Source organism: Streptopelia decaocto (assembly GCF_964273445.1).
Source record: "Streptopelia decaocto genome assembly, chromosome: 17".
Lineage (NCBI taxonomy): Eukaryota > Metazoa > Chordata > Aves > Columbiformes > Columbidae > Streptopelia > Streptopelia decaocto.
Genome location: NC_138672.1, coordinates 8,988,852 through 9,010,959, shown reverse-complemented (window position 1 = coordinate 9,010,959; position 22,108 = coordinate 8,988,852). Strand labels below are relative to the sequence as shown.

Genomic DNA, 22,108 nt, shown 5'->3' with positions numbered 1-22,108 from the left:
AACAATTAGTTGATATTTGTAAAGTGCCCTGGAGTTAATTGCCATTAACTCATTAGCTAGATTTTGACCTCCTAAGCCCAGCTTTAAGGCATGCCCCGGCTCCGTGCACGCAGAGCCCTTGCACAGCTCGCTGCGCTGGTGCCCAGGCAGTGATGCCTGTGCTCTACGGGGCGCTTCTGCACGGCTGCAGGAGGCTGGCGAGCCGTGCCGCTGTCACCCTGCCCAGCTCCCCCTTGCTGTGCTCCCAGGGGACGTTCCGGGATGTCCCCCGTGGGGGTTCGGCCACATCGCTGAGCGCTGCCCGGCTGCGTGTGCAGAGCTGCACGGGCCCATCGGGGCCCGGGAAATGGAAGTAAATACCCATCTGGCACTGGATTACCTGCCATATGCTTCCCGTATGAACGTGTCTGTCCACAGCTCGGCACTAGGGGAGGGGCGCACCTTCCCCTGCACCTCATCACGTCCCACACCCCACGCACATCCCTCCGCACAGTGTCCCCAGCTGGGCTGGTACCCGCGAGAAAGCAGCACAGCGGAAATCTGCCAACAAGGCGAGTGTGGACATCTGTGCTCTCTCCTTGTGTGCATATATCCACAGACATCTCCCCTCCCAAATAAGTGATGCCCCTCCCTGGGGGAGCAGCCAGCACCAGAGACCGCACTAACTGCCCAGCTGATGCAGTGCAAACTGCTGCAGCTGCATCCCTGCAGCCGCATCTCCCCTCTCCATCCTCAGGGTACCGCTTGCTCAAAGCACTGGGTGGGAGTTGGGAGCCAGAGCTGCTCCATCCCAAAAACCACAACCCCTGTCTGTCCTGCCAGGCACTTCCAGGTCTCAGATCCTGCACAGGAGTGATGCCGCTGGACCTGGTGCAGCCCCTCAGGGATGGATGCTGCAGGCAACAACCAGCAAACAACGCTGGTCTCTGTTGGAAAACCACCTGCCGTGCCCTGCCAGAGCTCTGCAGGAAAGCCCAGCATTTTATTTCATCCAAACCAGATCCCTGCTGTGCCGGTGGCAAGTCCCACGAGCGGCAGCATCTCTTCCTTTCCCAAAAACACCCCACAGTCGCCACCCTCCTCGATCAGCTTTCCAGGAACAAACCCGCATGTGCCATGGAGCAAAACCCAAACGAACACAGCGGGACCAGCCACCCCACACCGGCTCCCCGGGCAGCAGCCCGGCACACGAGACTGGGGCTTTGGAGCAGCCAACAACAACAAACTCGTGTGTGAGCGACAAAGGGAAAAACTCAGCGAGGAAACAATATTCAGCTCAACTCTTTCCGAGCGCGTATTGTAAATAACGCTGGGTATGGGTTTGTTTTATTTGTTTTTATTATGAAAACATAGGCCGGATTGTCCTGCTGGCTTGGGCAAGCTCAGTCCCCGAGCGGGGGAAGCGAGCAAGCAGCCCTGCAGAGCCACGCTGTGTCCGGCAACCCTACAATAAACAAAGAACCCGCTGCACCTCACCGGCCTCATCCCCGCCCCAAGGAGCTGGTGAGCTCGGTGCGATCCTCAGCAGCTCTGTTATCACTTTACCAGGCTAAGCCAGGCTTAGTGAAGGCACAGCTCCGGCTCCCCGGGCCGCAGCACATGGACACCAGCAGTGCCGGTGCCCCGCACCAGCTCCACAGCTGGGAGGGAAACGAGCACCTGGAGACAGAAATATCACACACTTCAATGGCTGTTTCCAAGGCAATAGTGTATCTGGGTCTGTCAGTCCTGTGTGCTGGGGGCTACAAGCCTTTCTGAGATATTTATCCCATTTTCTTTATTTTTCCCTTAACTAACTTAACCCCAGATTTTCTTGCCAATGTCTCCATCACTGCTGCTTTTCGTCTCGGACATACCAGTGCCGTTGCTCCATGCTCCTGCTATGTGTGTCAGGACAATGAGGCCAAGCAGGACACAACCTCTGAAATTGTTTTGGGTTTTTTTTTTTGCGTCAGAACAAACTTCTCCTTCTCTCGCTTCCTCCTCCCAGGCCGGGCTGGGATGCAGGATTTGGCCATCACCTCCCAGCGCATCCACCTCAGTACGTGCTGGGCCAGGAGAAAGCCGGGCAGCCCGAATCTGAGACAAACTTCAGACACAACCAAGTTAAAAATACATATTTTTCAGACAAAAGTTCAGTCCCCAAATGGTAAGAGAATCCAGGAAAAATGCGGCAAGCCCGGCTGGTGGCCGGCTTCCAGCGCGAGCACCTCCCTTCGGAGGAATCCAGCGAGGAGTCTCGACTAATCCACCCAGGACACACCAGCATTTCTTCCTCATATTATTGGGTTGGTGTTTGTTGGGTTTTTTTTTTTCCTTTCTTTCTTTTTTTCCATCTGCTCAGCAGATTTGACATTTGCTGGGAAGACGCTTGTGGCCGCAGGGACCGAGCAGGGGTGCTGCACCAGGGGACAACCATGGGGACCCCACCGCTCGCTGGGTGCTCCTGGCACCCGCCCAGGGATGGCAGGTAGGAGCGGCTGGAGCACGAGGGACCGGGGCGAGAGCCGGGAGCCACCGCGCCTGCGCTCAGCACTCCCGCAAAACAAACACGCAACATTCTCCCCGTGCCTCAGTTTCCCTTCCCTTCAAAGGCACGCTGGGGGACAACGCAAGCACTTTAGGGGAACAAAGCCCTCGAGGTGACACAGAGACAGCGTCGCGGGCACCCCAGCGGGACAGGTCCCCATGTGCTTCCTCCAACACCAGTGGGGACCCACATGTCCCCCCAAGGCCATCCCACCCTATCACAGACGCTGCCTCCTGCAGTTCCCAAAGCAGTACCCCAAATCCCCCTCTCCTGGCTCTGTACCGCTGCCTCTCCCCAGCTCTATGCCCAGGGACCCTCCCCAAAAAGCCCCATGTGCTCCCCAGGAGCATTTTTGCCCAGGGCGCATACACCCTCCCCACAAAGCACATTCCCGCAGCTCCCCATGGCTGGTTCCTTCATGTCCCCCTTCCTGGGGGCAGGACAAGAACATGACACATGTGGCCTTGCCATCTGCATCAGTTCATCAGTGCAGGGAGGGATGGGAGCGGCGGGCTCACGCCGGGTCCTCACGGACCGGGCACCAGGGCGGAGATGCCACTTTCGGGTCAGCTGGCAGGCGCTGCTTTCCCTCCCCGTGAGATGCCCACTGAGGAATTCGCACTTCATTCCTTGACACCTGCTTTAATTATAGGTATTGAGCCGGCTTCTCTCTTTCACAAGAGCCGTGAGCTAATTTCCTGCTCCCCTTTTCTCTGAGAGGGGTTCATGAGTTACTCGCTCCCTCCGCACACAAGCAAAGGGCTGTGGGCTCTGCCAGAGCCCTCCCCAAGGGCCAAGGCATCAACTCCCCACACCAATGTTATCAGCTGTAACATCCCAGAATGGTCTTAAAAATCTCAGCCCTGCTTTTCCGCTATCACCAAGAGCAGCAGACGGGCAGCAGGTGACACCATGACATGACAGGCACCATCTAATGCGTCCCAGCACACGAGGATGCTCTGTGCTCGCCTGCACAGCACAACACGCTTCTCTGACAGCAAAATGCTGTCAATCTCTCCAAAATCCTTTACCCAGAAACACAGCGAGCACATCCCGAGGCAAGGATGCTGGGGAAGCCCAGAACGCGTCCCCGGGATGGGGATCGAGGCGCTGCCGACCAGGCAATGCAGTCAGTGAGTACACCCTGATCTCAGCTTTATTTTCCTCAATGGGCGCCAAAGCAGCAGTGGGGCTGTGGCAAGAGCCACCACCCCATCACCCATTTCTTCCTGAAGGTCTTCCTTTGCAGGGTGGTGGTTTCAGGGTTTTTTTTTTGTTGTTTTTTTAAACATACATTCATTAATCCCAGGATAATGAGGACTTTCCTGCCTGTGGATTATCACTATTTGGTTCAAGGAGACACAGATAATTGTTCACGAGCAGATGAATCTCTACAGTCTATGAAAGGAGCCTCAGCCCCACTGATGGGGAGGCGGTGGGTCCCCAGGAGTGGGGCAGTCACCCCGTCTCTGTGCAACCCTGCTCCCATCCCAATGCCCACCCCTCTGTCCCCAGCCAAGCCGCTCTCCCAGCCACTGCAACCCTGCCATCCCCAGCATGTTTTCCTGCAACCCCCCCAACCAGAGCAGCCCTTTTGCCTGTCCCCAATCCGCACAGCTTGGGGACGAGCTGGGACCCCCACAGGGGGTCAGGGAAGGGACCCCCCGGCTCACAGTAGCCACGCTGCTGTTAGCTTTATTTTTTAATCAAGTCACGAGAGAGGGCGGATGCTGCTCAAAATAAATCATCAACCACAATGGCAATAAAGACACTGAGGCAGCCTTAGCTTGGACTTTGCGAGCACGGGACCAGCAGCGGAGCCACCACCGCCCCGGCGCTGACGGGGTGACAGAGCAGCTCCTGTGACGAGCCTGGACGCTGCAGGTTGTCACCGAGGAAATGGTGACGTGGTTGTGCCAGGAGAGGAAAGATGGCTGTGGGCACAGCCAGCCAGGCCAGCTGCACACCCCCGTACCAGCGGGAAAACCCGTCAAGGGTTGCAGTAGCACTGTGGATACCTGTCCCAGAGCAAAGCATCCCTCCTCGCTGGGGGCTGCATCTCCCCTTTCCAGACTTCTCCAGCCCCTGAGGCCAAGGGTAAAAGGGGAAAAAAAATCTGTGCGTGTCTCTCCCATGCAGGATGTCAACACAGCTCTTCTGCAAAGACTGAGAAATGTGGGGATGGCACCAGAGCACCTCCCCAGCCCCTCTAAACCTCACACTGCTGCCCGCAGCCTGCGCGCCAGCACAGGCGGGATCCCAGGAGCTTCTCCAAGCCCACCTGCCCGGATCCGTGCAATAAAAAACCATCTCTGCCCCTGCACAGAGGATCTGGCTTTTTCTCCGTGTCACCCAGCGCCAGGCAGGATCTGGCCGCACAGGAGCGCCGGTCACCGCGTCCACACCGGGGTCCCTCCGGCCCCCGCACGCTCACGGCAGAGCGATGTTCTCCCTTTCTTCTCCGGGAGGATTAGACACACTTCTTTTCCCTCATTGCTTTTCAAAAGAGAGGCTTTTTATCACTGCTGATCCCTGGGGGAAATCTCTCTCTCCCTCTCATGCTTTTATAGCTTGGAAAGGAAGTTTTCCTTCATCTCAATCTCTCTGCTGACAGGCATCGTGAGCGGGACAGGCAGACAGAGCAGCCCCGGGGGTCCCTGCCTGCACCCCAGCATCATCCCGATGGCGCTGGGGGTCCCCAACCACCTCCCCGTGCCATGGGCGGCATCACCAGAACGCACCTGGAGAACGCCCAGGCAAAACCCTGGCTTAGTTATTTCGAAAGCCACGTCGCCGTTGTGAAATCCCAGCTTGTAAAAACCCCGGCAGAACAAAAGCAGCAAACCCAGCTCAAGGCAGCTACAGGTGCTCTGCCCTTGCCTACCTGCTCCCCATTCTCTGGAGGCTGCAATTACATTTTCCAGAGTTACTTAAATGGATTCCCCCCCGCCCCCTCAGCTCTTCCTGACTGCTGTGGAACAGATCACGCCAAAGAGAGGAAACCAACGCTTGGGAGCTGGCAAAGGTTTAGACACGCACAGCTATTTTAATGGACCGCTCGCATGCATAGAGCTAAAAACACACCTAACTGCGCGGGATCGCGGCACGATCGGCTCTGCAGCCAAACGAGGGAAGCCAGTGAGCCCTGTCAAAAACTCTAAGTACCCAAAAGTGAAATCATGCTGGTTTTTCACCCTTTGAGCTCTCGTCATTACCAAAATCAAGGCTGGGGTTTGTCACAGCGGCAGACCAGGTGTTGTTTATAATTGTCAACCATACTGCAACCTTTTCTCTTTATTTTTAGGCGTCCCTTTAAAACTATAGAGGAAATCATCCAAAAGAAGTTTGTTCAAACGGCCTGTCAGTTTGAGGAAGTGAAATTAAAGCAGAAAAAAAAAAAAAAGCCCTGAATCCCAATAAATCACACATCCACACACAGAAAATTGGAGAAATCCGGGCATGTCTCCAAAACCAAGTAAATGGATGATAAACAAAGCAAACCTAGCTCTGCCCGGTAATAAAGGCTTCCACAGCAGGAATTTCTCACCCGGGAATCACTTCCACTGAGGGCACCGCTCGTGCCTCAGGGACTGCCAGGCATGGCATCCCACGCTAAGCTGGGCTTAACAGGCACAAATCCTGCACTGCCACTGCTTGCACTGATTTCTTCCCTGCAAAGCCCTGGTACTGAGCACACACTGTCCCTGTCCCCGCTGCAGACGGATCAATTGCCCGTGACACATGGAAGGCGGCTGTTTGGTTTTGCTGGAGTGATGGGAAAGCACCGATATTCCCCGCTCGAGCGCTGGGCCAGTGAGTGGGTCTGCAGACCCACCCAGAGCGAATGAGATTCACAATTTACAGGAAAAAAAAACTTAAGAAAAGGCAAAACAAAAGCAAGGGAAAGGGCAAGAGGAATAAGGATGAAGATGCTGAAATAACCCCCTCCGGGCACCCAGGTGCCTGTTGCGGGAGGCAAAACCAGAATACAGGACAGAAAAGAAAAGCAGCCAAGTCTCCTTTCAAGCTTCAGATGAAGGTTCCCATTGATATGGATGCTGCAGAGCGATGCCCAACCCCTCGCCGGCAAACAGGGTTCATCTTTTCAGGCCACGCAGCAGGAGGGAGAGCGCGGGGAGGAGGGCAGGGGCACCGAGAGCTGTCCCCAGGACAGTCCGGTGACCCTGCTGCAGCCTCCAATGCCCAAAGCCGAATTTTGGGGGGCCCACAGTATATGGCACAGCTGGGTATGACAGCAAAGCCAGCGGAGCAGTGGGGACATGCAGTGACAAACCCATCACCCACCGGCGCGGCCACAAGTGAACCCCCACCGTGGGGACCCTCTCCCCAGTTCCCTCTTTGTTTTCCAGCGGAGATCGCCATGAAACAGTTAAAAGTTTCTAAGCTGGGCTCTCCTGAGGACGTCAGTTAAAAGTCCACCGGGCATTTTCCCATCGTGGACTTTAGCCCCGGAGCGCGGGTGTGATAAGGCAGATGGAGGTGCCAGCTCGCCACGGGACCCGCCGCCACGGCGGCAGGACGAGGTGCCACCGAGGCCGACAGCCGCGGCAAAACATGCAGGGCCCCACACCGGACAGAAAACTGCAGAACTGGCCTCAGAGCAGGATTTTGGGTTTTGGTAGCTTGAGGTTATGTGGAATATTTGCAAAGTGAGGAGCAGCGGTGTGCCATCGTGTTTCTGCCAGAGGAGCTAACCCACCTCCTGTGACAATGTGGGTGCCCCCAGGGAGCTGTTTCATCCATCTCAAGCTCAAACCAAGCACAAATTCCCCCCTGAGTCCCCAGATTTCTGTCCCCATTGGTCCCAAGGGAGATGCGAGGGCAGAAGTCGCACTGCCCTCCCTTGCTGGGAACAGACACCCAGCTCTCCTCGCCAAGGTTGTCTGCAAATCCTCTTTCACCAGGACTCCACATACCATTTTTTAAAAGCTGGGTGATGTAACCAACCAGTATTTATAATGCTGAAAACATCCCAAAGCTCCATCTCTTCCAGCTCCCAAGCACACTGTGTACTCTTAATAAAATAATTGCAATGATGAATAGGTCCTTATAATACTCCTCTTCTGCAGCTACTGGCAGGGCCAAGAGCTGGGATGGAAAGCCCTTCTCCTAATGCTCCTTCAAGGTACATTCAGGATTTTACCTCTTCACAGCAAAAGGCACAATGAATATTTGGAAAAGATGTCAGTCCTTCCTTGAGCCATCCCACTACACAGAGATGGGAACAAGATCCCTCTCCCCCAGCCCAGCCACATCATCGTCTTAATAATAAAGTCAGCAAATCACCCCAGGTCAATCTCAGTCCTTAGTTAAGCTGATGTGATCTTGAACCCGTTCGATGAAATCAATACCATGCTGCTGATCCCGCCAGCACTCGGGGGTCCACACCAGCCACAGCACCCAGAGGCTCCTCTGCCAAAGGGTCGCCCACGACCCCCAGTGTGGGGCCAGGCAGCATTGGGAGCCTCATTTCCTCTGGTTTTGATATAAAACTGCAGATTTAATCACTCGCTTGCAAGCCCTCACGTGCCCATGATTTCCCCACTGACAATTATAGGAGTAGGCCAATGTATTGAGTTGGGTTTTTTTGGTAGAGTCACTTCTACCTTGTTAATTCATAAAGATGCGTTCAATTATGGAGCACGTGGGCTTCGCCTTCCCTTCCCATGCAAAGCAAGCTTTTATTCCCAGGCTCTCTGGGCGCCTCCCCCAGCACAGAGCCTCTGATCCCAAAGATTTACAATCAAGCCACCAGGACCAGGCAAGGAAGAGCGTTACCCTGTCACCCAGCTGGGAGCCAAGGGACAACCGGACCTTGCACAAGGACACCTGGGGAAGCGGTGGCAGAGAGGGACCCGGGATCAGCCCTCAGCCCGACTGCAGCTCGGGGGATGTCCCTGCGCAGGGAGAACTGGCAGGACCGGCTGCTCCTGCCCCACGGGCACCTCCCGCACCCAGCACCGCCGGCCCCACACTCACCCCTTCCCACCGGCAAGGACCCCGATCCACACGGGCATTTTTCTGCCCTGACACACACTCTCCTCCCTCCAAAGGGCTGGTTTGGGGTCCCAACATTTCGAGCAGGACTGGGAGCAGCCCTCTGCTCTGGGGGATGAGCTTTGGTTGTATACTGGAGCCCACCTGCTCGTGAATCCCTAAAAAGAGCTTCTGGGCTCCCCCGACACCAGAGCACAGCTGAGCTACACCCGGCTGGACCCCATGGCAGCCGGGGCAGCGTCTGGGAGCAAACGCCACCACTCCGAGAAAGAGTCCTGGGAGGATGCTCGGCTCATCCCCGCACCTCCTGTGCTGCCACAGGGTTTTGGGAAGGTGCATGGAGAGAAGGAGCCTCCCCATTTGCGTAGGTGGGGGCTTTAGATGGGAACGGTGCTGTTATCTGCCACCCAGGGATTGCTGCAAGAAATCCCTGCCCTGCAACATTGCCTGCACACACCTAGAGGCTGTGAAACCTCGCTGGAGAAGCCAGACGTGGTTTTGTGTGCCCGCCCAGCCTTGGCTCCCATGGCATCACACGCGGCCGCGCTGCCTGCGGGGAGCGGCACCGAACGCCCCTCGGCAATCGCGGCGCAGGCGGAAAAACAACAAAGATGAGAAAACCGAGCACCCAAGCTAAACGAACCCCGTGGTGACCGATGGCCTCTGATTTCCACAGCCTAAACCTGCCCTACAGGTGGGACACGAAGAGGGAGCAACTTGCCCCACGGGAACTGCCTTTTTTTTCCCCTCGAGAGAGGAGGGTGAAACCCCCAGGCAGAGCTGTACCGAGGCAAAGCCCCCGATGCTGCAGGAAACAGCAGCACTGCTACCAAAATACAACTCAAAACTTAGGCAAAAAACCCTAACGAACTAAATCTGTGTCTGCCAACCCTATGAGCAGCAGAGAAACCTGCTGGCGGGGTGCAACTCGGTGCTGCCCTGCGTGTATCTCAGCAGTGAGTCCCTGCATCCCCCTGCCCATCTGGGATTCCTGCTCCCAGCAAGCCCCAGCTCTGAACCGCTGTTTAGATAAAGTCTCTGACATTTGCAAACAATAGGTATCAGCTGGCCAGGGGCCAGGCTATCTCTGGCAGGGATCACAGCTAAGCCTTCCTAAGTGCTTAAATGGGGGGCCTGCAGGTAATTGTCCCAGGAGCCTTAACTCTTCCCAGAGCCACCTCTGATGTCCGGTCCCTGATGAGGAGCACAGGGCAGCCTCACCAGCAGAAAACCAGCCCAGGGAGGAAGGCAGTGAAGATGATGTGGAATTTAGGGCTGCAGCACAGCTTCCACCACCAGTTATCACATCCTGCCCTCCCCGAGCTCCATCCCACACAGTCAAACGGCCAAGTGCCCAGCCATCCTATAAATACCAGCACAGACACCCAGGGAGAGCACACTGTAAAGCACAAAGTATTAACACAGCGGCTGGCACGGCTTGCTCGCAGCGTGCCCATCCAGCAGACCATAATTTGCTTAGGGGTGCAGAAAGTTTTGGCTTCAGCAGGTTTATCCTGACAGGAAGGGAGCCTGGGTGGCCCGCGTAGGTACAGGAAACCCCTTTCCATCACGCACATCTCTCCGCTTCCTCTGGATTTCTTTAACCTTTCACTCTCGCCCTGATTTATGCCTTCGCACTGATTTTTTGCCTGCGCGCACTTCCCTGCTCTCTGCTCCGCTGCTGTGCCTCCGCACCAGCCAAAGTGCTGGCAGGGCCTTGGCATCCATCTGCCCGGAGCCAGAGCAACCTCTGCAGGGAAACCTCCTCCTCTGCCTCCCTCCAGAGATGGGTTTTCACAGGCAGCGAGCAGAGGAACGTGCACGTGTCCCACGCTGCCGCGCTCGGTGTCGCGCTGTGCAGCCAACACGCGCTCCCGGCCACCCGTGGGATCCACGCTGGTCTGTGTGTGACGGGGAGGCAGCAGGAAAAGCACCAGAGCGGCTAATCTGGGACCCCAGGGAGACGTCCCAGCAAAGGAAAAATCAGAGACAGGTTTTGCTGTAAAGGCGCTGGGCCGTGAGCCGCAGGCTCCAGCACAGCGGCGCAAAGGATGGACTCAATTTTCCTTACAGAGAGAGCGAAAGGATCCACAACCAGCTCAGCGCCGAGCCCTCTGAACAACTCTTCAGGTTCCAAATTTCGGGGGCTTTAAACTGCAGCCAGAAAAATACGGAGGGTGGAAGCGGTACCACCATCGCGAGGGAGGAGGGATGCGGGGACACAGCCAATGCACCAACCTGGGGGTTCCATCCCTGCTCTCATGTCCTAAAGCTCCGTGCAACAGCCCATCCTTACCGCTGCCACCATCCAGGGAGGAATAAAGAGAAAAGCCCAAAGCAAGGGCAAGCCAGGAAAGCATCTTGTTGTCCCATCTGCACGGGAGGCGGCAGGTCACCCCAGGAGCCACCCGCGCGCCGCACCCCCCAGCCCGGCAGCCACAGCCCGAGGAAAACGAAGTCGCGAAGGTTATCGTTTTGGTGTTTGGCTGAGCGTAAAAATCCTGCCCTGAGAACAAAAAAGGGAATGGGGGGAGCAGCAGGGGAGGCGATGCACATCATGATGGCCCCAGAAACACGGGAGAGGGGGCGCGGGGGCTCACACCACACTAACGCTCCATTTCAGCAGAGTTTCCTGGGAAAATAAATGCAAAGTCTGTTATAAAAGTTTATCTGCGTGTGCGCAAAGGAGCGAGTGCGCCTGACTATGGTATAGAGATGTCATTATTTTCATGCATCTGCCTTACCCAATTTTATTTAGTTGCTTTCTGCACCATTTCATGCTCATTCTGCTGCTGAGCTAGACAATTGCTTTATAACTCTAGGGTGCAATTTCACTGTCTGTGAGCCACACGCACGCACACGGGGTCTGTGCTGGGATGGAGCAGGGAGCTGCACCTCCCTCCCCACCCTGATGTTTGGGAGCTTGCATTGAAATGGGTTTTCTTAATAAATAAACTAGAAAAAAAGAAAAGAGAGAGAGAAAATTAAATTAAAATGCTAAGCCACCATCTCTAACGTATCATAATTCAAAGAGTGCACGGGGGGGAGCAGATCCAGAAAGCAACGGCTCCCCATTAAGAACGGGGAGGATGAACTGGAGGGCAATTTGCTCTCTCACGCTAAGTGAATGTGGAGAGACGGAGCCCGGCAGGCTGGAGGGCAGAAGCGCGGTGAATCACGCTGGATTTTTATGATCAATTGAAAGTCACACTTGAACAAGTGCAGGTCAAAAGGGAGGGCTGGCCACGCAGGTGCGGAGCTCCGAGACGGCGCTTTTCAACTTGCTCAAGTTGCCCGGTCCCTCGCAGGGACCTCTGCTTGTAGCCCCGGGTACCCCACCGAGCACCCCCCGGGCTGCAGCAGCCCCACGGGTGTGGGTCAGGGCGGCTGGGGGGGGTCTCCAGAAGCAGCTACAACACTGATGCAAAGCAACACGGGGTCATGTACCTCCCGCCATGGCACGAGAATCTCTGGCACAACCCATTTTATCTACTCACTGGTGTGAGAGGCCGCGGCTCCTCCGCATGGCTCCTATTCGGCTTCCCCGGCCTCACAAACCCACTCATATTACCCAAACAGGACAGCAAAAGATGAGGTGGGGGCAGACAGGGAGTCCAGCATGGATGGTCAGTGTGGAAAGGGCATCTCTTTTTTATTTTTCCCTGTTTTGCAAGAGCCACCACCTGCACACACATCCTCGGGTGCAGGGCAGGGATGCTGCAGCACTGCCAAGGTGCTGTCACCCATCCCTCGCACCCCCCAGGGTGGCCAAAACATCATCCCCAGCTCAATGTAACAGCCCCAGCTCTGCTCCTGCACCTCCCTGCTCTACGCTCCTTCGTGCCTTTGCCATCGCTCACCGTCTCACCCGCTCGGATCAAACCTCCTCCATCGCACCCTGTGCCAACCCCGGCTACCCGCTTCGTCACCTCGGCATCTCCAGGCGGATCTCGGCACCCGCTCTCCCGCGCTTCTCCTTCCGCTCTTGCTTCACGCCGGCCATTGCCTCATTCCGACTCCGTAATAATGGGCATGTAGGAGACGCGCTGCCCACAACAAAATAGTCTCGCAGCAGCCCACAGAGTTCACAGAAAAAAAAATACATATATATATATATACATATACAAACCCCCATAAAAAAACACCACCAAACTTTCCAGCACTCACTCGTCAGCCAAAAATGGAAAAACAATCATCAAATGTTTCTGCCTTCGCACCCAGAGCTGCACAACCAGCTGAGACGAGACAGGACGGGACATCCCTCCCTAATCCGCTCCTGGCAGCCCCAGCACAAAGGATTTGCCCCAGGAGCCGAGGGGCTGTAAAACTCGGGGGGTTCCAGCGCTGCCCTCAGCTCCCCCTCCCCTTATTTTTTCCTAAAGAAAGCCGAAACTCCACAAAAGAGGAGACCATGAAAAGTAACAACCAGATGGGAATCCCATTACCATTTTATTGGTCACAAATACCAGTATTGCACCTTTTATCTCTTTTCCCTGCAGTGCTCTCACATCCGACGCGAGCCGGGGAAAGGGTCACAGCTCAGACGAGACCCAAACCCAAACACAGCAGTGACCTCCACTCGGGGCCCACCAAACCATGAGATTAATCCAAAATGTAATAATAAAAAGAGGATTGAAATGAGGAGCAACGCCCACAGAACCATCTTCCACTAGAGCAGAAAGCAGATGCTACCCCTGCCCCCGATGCTCAATAAAACAAATATTTAAGGTGTTTCTCCCTCGTCTTCTGGTTTGGCAGCACCTGGTTTACACACAAACCTTATTTCTTTGCTCCAAGGCCAAACTTGAGGTTCTTTTTGGCAACCAGGGGCTGGGACCCTCCAAAGCCACCGGGAGCCCCGCGGAGCTCAGATCCCAGCAGGATTTGATCCGCAGGGCTGGAAGTGAAACCTCCAGCCGAGGTTTCACAACCGCCCGCCGCCCTCGCTCCGGGCCCCGTTCCCAGCTCCGCCGGCACCGAGACGCACCCGCGTGCCTCAGTTTCCCACCCCGTATCTGTCTCATCGGGACAGACTCTGAGTTTTCAAGGCAAGATCCGTCCCCGCTTGATGTGCCGGGGCAGGAGCTGGCGCAAACAGGGCTGGGATCAGAATCACCGCCCCGAGGTGCAACCTTGAAACTTTTATTGTAGATCACAATAAAAGAAAGAAAGAAAAAAAACACACACCACACTCAAGCATTTTATGCTTATGAGTGGTCTGTTTGAACAGGATTATTTTTTAACTCCATGTTAAACAAAAATTCAAAGGAGGGGAGCTGCATTTGGGCTTAATTTGAACCCTTTCTTCCCTTTCTTGCAAGGGAATTGTTCCCTGTTTATCTCAGAAAACACCCTCCATTTTGAAATGCTCTGTCTTCTCTAAATAAAAACTCAGGTTGTTTCCCTGACTTTTCTTTGCTTTGCATTTTCTAAGCGAAACGTTGACAGAAAAGGCAAGTTCTCACAGTCAGTCTCCATCCCAACAATAGAGCGTTTTCCCAGGCTAAATTGCTTCTGTCTGAAAAAAATCTTCTAGCAGTTTGAGCTGGCTGGCATGTGTGGGGATCCTTCTGTAGGGTTTTTTAAATCCTTATTTGCAATATTATTTCGTCTGCTTCGCGCTGCCTTGATGTTGGAGCAGAGACACAAGCGCTCCTCCCTCCTCCCCGTCCTCCCTCCAGGCACACGCTTCCCTTTGAGGAGGAGGAGAGGGGAGAAACAGAATAAAAGACAAGCAGAGAGGAAAATGTCAGAAAGCTGCTTTTTGTGTGCGTGTCAAAGCGTTCAAAGTTATTCCAGAGTCTAGTCTTTAAATGTAATAAAATACAGCAACTCCTGACAAAATCAATTAAAATAAAACCACCCAGACTGCCCTCCCCGCCTCGGTTGCTTTGGAGCTAGACTGACTTTGAGAGCCCACCTGGGCCTTTTAGGAAGCAATTATGGAATTGCTGGGTTGGATCCTGCACCAGCCGAGCATCCCTGCGACGCACTGGCTGAGTATCCCCGCACAGCACCAGCCAAGCATCCCTGCATCCCTGCACAGCTCCGGCCGAGCATCCCTGCACTGCACCGGCCGAGGGAAGACAGACTCAGATCCTTCACCCACGAAGGGATGTGATGATGGGGAGACACGCTGGGGACCAGAGCCAGAGAACAAGATTAATTAGAGCCCAATCAGGTTACGGAGCTCGCAGAAAAGTTCCTTGTAATATCCAGCTCTGGTTTGAGGTGTCCCTGGCTTTGGCAGCCCAGCTCAGCAGAGAGGAGCCCGGTCGGGGGGCAGGGACCCCCCGAGAATCCCCGCTCCATCGCCACCACCCCCGGATGAGCCCCTCGCCAAGGGCCACCGCCTCTTGCCGTCTCAGCACCTCCCACGGCGGGGTAACAGCATATTTATAGCAAGAATGATTTGGTGATTTCAGGCAGCCGACAGCCTCGGGGGAATACCCTGCTCACACATGGTCCCCCCAGAAAGACACTGGGATGCTCATCGGAACGAGCACCCTGTGCAAGAGGCAGGACCAAAGCACATCCCAAAGCCTCTGCCCCACGGCACCCACAGTTTCTTTTCTTAACCATCTTGAAAAAAAGCTAAAATAATTTAAAAAATATATAATAAACTGGGTGGCCGGGCTCTGGCACATGGGAATCCACCTCTGCTCCCAGAAAACAATACTCCAACAAAAAGGTTTTTAACCCATTTCTTAATAAATATTTATTTTCGCCTTCAAGATGTGGGTGGGACAAAGCCAGGGTGTATTTTCCAGTGAAATGTTTTGATTTCCCCCTTGATTTTTTTTTTTCAACAGGAGCAAAATGCCAATAATAATATTTGCAATGAATAACTAAAATTCTGTGGCTTTCTCCCCCGCTCTCTTTTAAATAAATAAAATGCCCTAAATACGAGAAACACAAACGCTCTCTCCAACACAGCAGGACTACACAGAGTAAACTCAGGGACCCTCGGAGGATTTATTTAACTGTCACAGCCCAGATTCTGAAAGAGGCAAAAATTCCTTCCCAGCTTGTTTTGCATATGTCAATTGGGAGAGGTCAAGCCCTACACTCTGCTTCAGCAAAAGAGACCGGGGCATGATGATCTTTTACTCCTAGGTAGCCCCTCTCTGGTGCGGCATCAGCTGCCCCATAGAGCATCTTCCAGATGTGGGGCGGAGGATCCTCCTTCCTCGCAGGGATGCTCAGACAAGCCGTGACACTATCTGCACCTTTCAGAATTTTTCCTCCCTATGGATTTTCATATCGGCTGTAAATTTCTGAAGCTAAAGGAAGAAAAATTGAGGTCTCAACACAGACATGAACTCCCACCAATGTGCGTTGGGTTTTGTGCAACAGCAAGGCCAGGGGACGCGGGATGAAGATGCCTCAAGGATGCTCACACTCCCACGCTCTCTTCCACCCCACGTTCTGGGTTGGTCCCCTCCAAGCTGGACACAAGGGGTTGTTTTGTTGTTTTTCTCAGAGGTGTTCCATGCACGGCCAGTTCTCACCCCACATCCTGAGCAGCTGCAGCCGCCCCTGGCACGGCTGCGCGGGTGGGAAGACGGACTCGCAGAGGTTGCAACCCGGTGAACTGACCTCCGGGAGGGAAGCACCAGCCTCAGACACCCATTAACTGTTTCTTCCCCCCACATGAAGCTGAGCCTCGAGCGAGCGCTCCCTGAGCTCACCATCCCCTTTTTGCTCCCCAGGAGCTACCACCTTCTTGGGAGAATGGGCAAAGAAGGAAATGAAGCAATAAAGGGATTTCAACGGTCAGAGCCTTGGGAACAAGCAGCTGCTCAAAGAACCAAGTTTGCACATCAGTCCCCAACTTGGCTCTCGGCACATGCACCCCACCAGGTTGGAGATGTGGAGCCCCCCAGCCTCAGAAAGCACTTGTGTGACGGCTTTTTCTTGATTTTCTTCCTCCTGAAAACTCAGCACAGCACAGCCCCCACCCAGACGGACAAAAGCAAGACATCCCCGCTCATTCCAAACCTAGCAAAGGGAGATCTGTAGCCCCAGACAGCATCTGCTAGACCCCCATGTTCATAAACCTCACCCAGCGCTGCGGTGGTATCCACACTCCGCTTGCAGGCAGAGATGGGGCAGATGCGGGCAGAGATGGGGCAGATGTGAATAGCCCCACTGCCGCAGACCCTGCGATCAGGCTGCAGGTCTTCCCGGGATGGGGACAAGCAGACAGAGCCACAGGATGACGGTGTCTAGCCCAGGAGATGCCCGGGGACATGCTGTCCTCACAAGGAGCCTCTGCTTGGCATCTGCCAGCAGCTCCCAAGGCAAGCAGGAAAATGAGATACTACTATTAAAAGTGCCCAGCGCTGGCCACACTTCCACCCATGACATCAGCGGGGTTATCCGAGTCTAACCACGGGCAGGACTTGGCCAGAAACCTCCACCGGGTTATGCCTTTTAGACCCAACTGAGCTGAGATTTTGATGGGGCCACACAGGAATGGACCTTGACTTTGGCCCCCAGTTGCTGCTGTTCCCCAGTTCAGGCCCATACTGGTGTGCAGGCAAACAAACCCTACAAGCTTGGCTATTTTTTTCCCTTCGGCTTGCAAAGACCAGCTCGCAACCATGACATGGGATAGGGTTGGCAAAACACCCTGGCACTCTGCAAACTCGGGTCCCAGGTCCAAAAAGCACCGAGGTCCCATGGCCCCACCAGCTCTGCTCTGGTTTCACTGGGAAGGTCTCTGTTCACACTCCCCAAGGATCGCGTCACTTTTACAAACTGCTGACACACTTTTAGGCTCAACCTGCCTCCCCTGCTCAGAGCAGGACCAAGATCTCCCCCGCCAAAACCTTCAGAACCCACTGCCCTTACCACCAAAGCTGAGTTTTCCAGCCATCAGTGTCCAGAGGCCAGTGGATAAAGTTTAGGAGTCACTTCCACAGGAGCACAACACCCAGCAGACCCAGGCCACGCACTCTAAAAGCAGCTGAATTTTCTCCTAAACCAGCGATGTGAAGTTATAACCCCCTTTGTCACTGCTGTCCTGGGGTGGCTGCCTTGTTTTCCCTCTGGATGCTCGCGGTGAGCTGCACGGCATGTTGCAAGACCCACCCTCTCCCCGCCATACGCACCCATACGTTTATAAATGAGCAGATAAATCAGTTGTTTTTCATTTGCACCAGCGTGAAAATCCTTACCCGAGCCAGCAGCAAGGTGACACACACTCCCCCTCTCCTCCCCTGTCAAAGTCAACATGACTAATAACACATTATTTAGCATCTACAGCTTAAGAGCTCAGGTCTGAAAGAAAATCTAAGTATATGCATAGGGGCCTGATCCTGCCCATATCATCAGAGGTTTGGACTGTCTTCCACAAGAGCATCACCTGAAATGTAAATCCCACAACAGCCACCCCTAAGATTAAAACACTTCTCCGTGGCAAGAGATCGACACTTTCTGCCTCGGTGGGGGTGTTTGTGATGATCCCTGACACCTGCATTAAAACCCAGGAGCGGGTTTGACTAAAGCTGGACCTGCTCCCCAGGGAACGCTGCAGGTGAGATGTTTTTAGCCCCAGCAGCGACCCTGGGCAAACCAACAGCAGCATCTCCCACCCCACAGCCAAAACAACGAGGGGCACTGTGAACCATGATTCTGAGGGAAGGCAGATGCCAGTTGAAGACCAGCCAGCCCAAAGGGCTCTCCCTGCCAAAGCCCCCAGACCACAGCAGTCCCAAAACACCCCGAGGGGCCAGGGCCGGCTGGGGACCTTGTGATGGTGTTTGTATTTATTCTGCTCTTAAAAAGGAACAACTAATATTACAATTATTGAAAAAAAACACCCCCCTCAAAAAAAAAAAAAGAAATGAAACACACCACCACAAGCTAGGAGAGGTGGTGCACAGATTTAAAGCCCCGGGAAGGCGGCGTGCATGTTATCACTGGCCACGGGCTTGCTCAGCCGGAGGCTGGAAGCCCCCGCGTCACCATGCTGAGCAGTGGCAGAGATGGCAGGATTTGTCCCTCTTCCCCCTCGCCTGCACTTGGCGCCCAGATAGTTGACTAAAAACTTTTCTTCCCTCCACCCCGAACACCGAGCTCTGCAATATTGCTTCTCCTGAAACCAAGACGCGAGGAGGCATTCGCCCTTGCAAGCCAGGACTTGACTCAGTCACCCAAACCATGGCAAACTCCAGCTAGAAATGGGTTTTAAAATGTAACTAAAAAGGGGAGGAGAAAAAAAAAAAGAATAAAGAAAACAAAAAGGCAGAAGAGTCCCAATTGTGCCGGGTTCTGGGAGCTGCCAGCGAGGGACGATGCGGGCACAGCACGGGGGTCCCCACGGGCGCTCCGCACCCCCCTGCGCGCCCATGTGTCAGCAGGGAGGGAGGAAAAACAAATGATTTCTAAATAAAATTAAAAGACCAAAATAGCCGAGAGAGCAACGCAAGAGGGGGAGCAAAGGCTGCGAGCTGCCAAGCCCTCTCGCAGAACTGGCCCCAGGCGGGGAGGGGGCTCTCCCGGCCGAGCCCGGGTGCCCGCTGCCCCGTTTGAAAATACCGCTCGCCCGGCCCGGGACCCGCCGCCCCCTCCCCCGGCTGCGCCTCGCAAAAATAAAATAAAGAAAAAAAATACAGAAAAATAACAAGTCCAATAAGGCGGCCGGAGCGGGGAACGCGGGGCAGGCCCGCCCGGCACTTTCCCCGGCGCTGACACCAACTCTCCCCGCGGGGCCGCCCGCCCTTCCCGGGGAAGGGGCGCAGCGCATCCCCCGCCCGCTGCCTCCCCGGAGCGAGCAGCTGGAAGGGGAAGCGGAGGAGGGGGCAAGTCGGGAGCTTATTTTATTTTATTTAACCACCTTCCTCTCTCCCTCCCCCCCCAACCTCGCCCCGCCGTAGGAACGGAGAATCTTTTTCGGAACAAAACTCACCCAGTGGCAGGAAGTGTTTGGTGTCCATAGCTGGTGCTTAACTCATGCCAAGGGGCTTGGTGGTGATCGGCGGCGAGAAAACACACACACACGCAGGGCGCGCAGAGGGGAGGAGAGCGAAATCAAAGCGAAAGGGGGAGAGGGAGGGGGGAAGGGGGCGGAAAAAAAAAAAAAAAAAGCCCAAGGGGCGGAGGAGGAGGAGGGAGAGGAGGAGGAGGCGGGGAAGGCTGCAGCCCCGCACCGGCGGCCCCGCGCAGCGCCGGGCGCGCAGACGAGGCCGCGGAGTTGTTGCAAACTCCCAACAATGTAACTCCGCCGCTCGGCTGCGCTGGGCGCGATCGGCTCCGCGCCGGGGCCCGCGCAAGGGGGGAGCGAGCGCCGCGACCGCCCCGCAGCGACCGCCCGCCCCGCCGCGCAGCGCCGCCCCGCGCCCGGCCCGCCGGGGAGAACAACAACGCGGTTATTTTTAACCCGTGGGGAAAGGGGAAGAAAAGAAAATTATAATACAAAATTAATTTTTTGGTTGTTTTTCTTTTTAAAGGGGTGCGGAGCGCTGTGGAGGGTAATGTGCTCTCCGAGTGATGCTGAGCAACCTCAGCTGTCCCCAGGCTCACAGCAGCCAGCAAGACCCCCCAGTGTTGTTCGCTGTCCCCGGGCTGTGTCACACGGCAGCCCATCGTTCAAAGCCGCGATTTATTTCATTTTCCCCATAAATGAGGCACAACAAATAACTCTCTGTGCGCGTGCGGTTCGCCTGCAAACTCTCACCTCCTCAGCACTGCGGGTGCCACCCCCCCAGCATCACTGGCTGCTTCCCAGGGCCCTGGCCTCCCCCCTCCCCAGCATGCCTGCGGGTTTAATAAATGATACTCAGCCTTGTAAGAATGTGTATTAGCAACTTGATGGACCAAAGCGACTCTACTATGCATGAAGCATATTAAACATCTTATCGACCCGCACTCTTGATGGCCATAACGTGCATAACAAACAGGCTCGGTCCACGGCCGCAGCTGCTCATACACGGTGGGGAGTGGCAGGGTCACACAGGAGCCCTGGGATGACACCAGGGACAATGCTGGGGGTCTCTGCTGGCACAGGTAACTCCCAAGGCAGAGCCCAGCTCTCCCACATTGAGTGGGGTTGGGGGAAATTCAGGGGAAGATGGAAGTGCCCAGGACACCCATCACTGTCCTGGTTTATACCACACACATGGGAGAAGCTGCCACCACCAACCATCATCTTGCTGTGTGGCACATCCAGCCATGGAGCGCTTCCGAGCCTCTTATCTGCCATGATTTATTTTTTAATTGGCAAAGTCCCTCATGTCATAAATATTAGCAATCTAGCACCTCCTCCTATAAAAATGACACCTCTTATCTTTCATTGCCATATCCTCGTCTATCACCTGCAGGCACTTATCACTCTATCTCATATGTGTCACCGTAATATCTAAAACCACACAGGAAAGGCCCCAGAAAGGCCCTAAAACTTGATTTCTCTTATAACTTTTGCCTGCTCTTCTATGGGTGTCTACCAGGGGACAGACCCTGCCTTTCCTTCTGGGTGGTTAGATGAGGGGTACACAGCTGGGAACCCCATGGGATCCTGATACAGCAAGAAATGCATTGCAGCTCAGCAGCTTTAATCATCACAAGAAGAAAACGACCAAGAGGACACATCTTGCGTCAGGCGAGAGGCTGCAAACTAATGCTCACAGCAAGTTGCAGGAGTTAAAACAAAATAAAACATCTTGGATCCTTTTTATCCTCTGCTCCTGTAATTTCAGCATGTCCAAACAGATTTTGGTGTGTGTTTATAACTGGTAACTTCATTTGCTCCCGGCCTGGGACCTTAAATGCCAAGTTTCAACTCCAAGTCAGTTTTTATGGCCGAGTTACATTAACTTCTGGGAGAGAAGGGGGAAAAAAATACATAAGGATATGAAAGAAAGTTGGAGGTTGTTAGAAAAAGCAGGTTCAAAGTCTCTGAGAGTGGGTCGGCGGGGCAAAAATCCTAGATCTCGTGCATACCTGCATACAAACCCTGACAGCAAAAGGTAGAAATCAGTTTCTTTAAAGCTCATCTGATAAAGGAAAACACATCTGGGGGCAACACTCCTCCGCGCCTCGCCAGGGCAGATCCAGGCTCTCACCTGCCTGTACCGCACAAATGCGATCTGAGTCATCGGTGCCACAACAGCCCACGCTGTGTGGGCCCGTTCGCCTTTGAGCGTGGCCACCAGACAGCACAAACGACTGATCCCAACACCCGTGGGGACCTGGCCCCAAACCTCAGGATGCCAAAGCCCACGTAGGTCAATGGCTCCAGCAGATACCAGGGTTATCAGACCCACAGCTGAAAAATCCACCTTTGTAGACTCTAACAGATGAAATTACCATAACTAGGACATTTCACGCTCCTCTCTCATCAAGCTGTTTAGAGCAAATTAAATTTCTCCCTAACCAGCCTGTAACAGTTCGTGTTAGATGTGGATCTAAATGTTAATTGCAGTGACAATAACAGGTCTGATCCTGCAGTCCTTATTTGGGTAAAACCTCCCACAGAAGCCAAAGGAATTTTGCCCCAGAGAAGACAGCTGGATGCAGTCCCATATTTCCAGTCTCTTGAAGATGCCAGAAGGTAGC

At 54.5% G+C, this 22,108-nt stretch overlaps 1 protein-coding gene across 3 annotated transcripts in view; it reads right to left on the bottom strand.

Annotated features, from left to right (window-relative positions):
- The window catches only part of RXRA (retinoid X receptor alpha), a 103,446-nt gene extending 83,693 nt beyond the window's left edge, over positions 1-19,753 (bottom strand). For 2 of the 3 annotated variants that reach the window (XM_082067983.1, XM_082067985.1), the window contains exon 1: positions 19,464-19,753. In XM_082067983.1, the coding sequence (XP_081924109.1) occupies positions 19,464-19,491 (28 nt within the window). In that variant the 5' untranslated portion in view covers positions 19,492-19,753. Of the gene's footprint in view, positions 1-16,613; positions 16,742-19,463 lie in introns of those variants that run through there. The other variant, XM_082067984.1, reaches the window with a different exon arrangement.
- Positions 19,754-22,108: the final 2,355 nt, after the last annotated feature.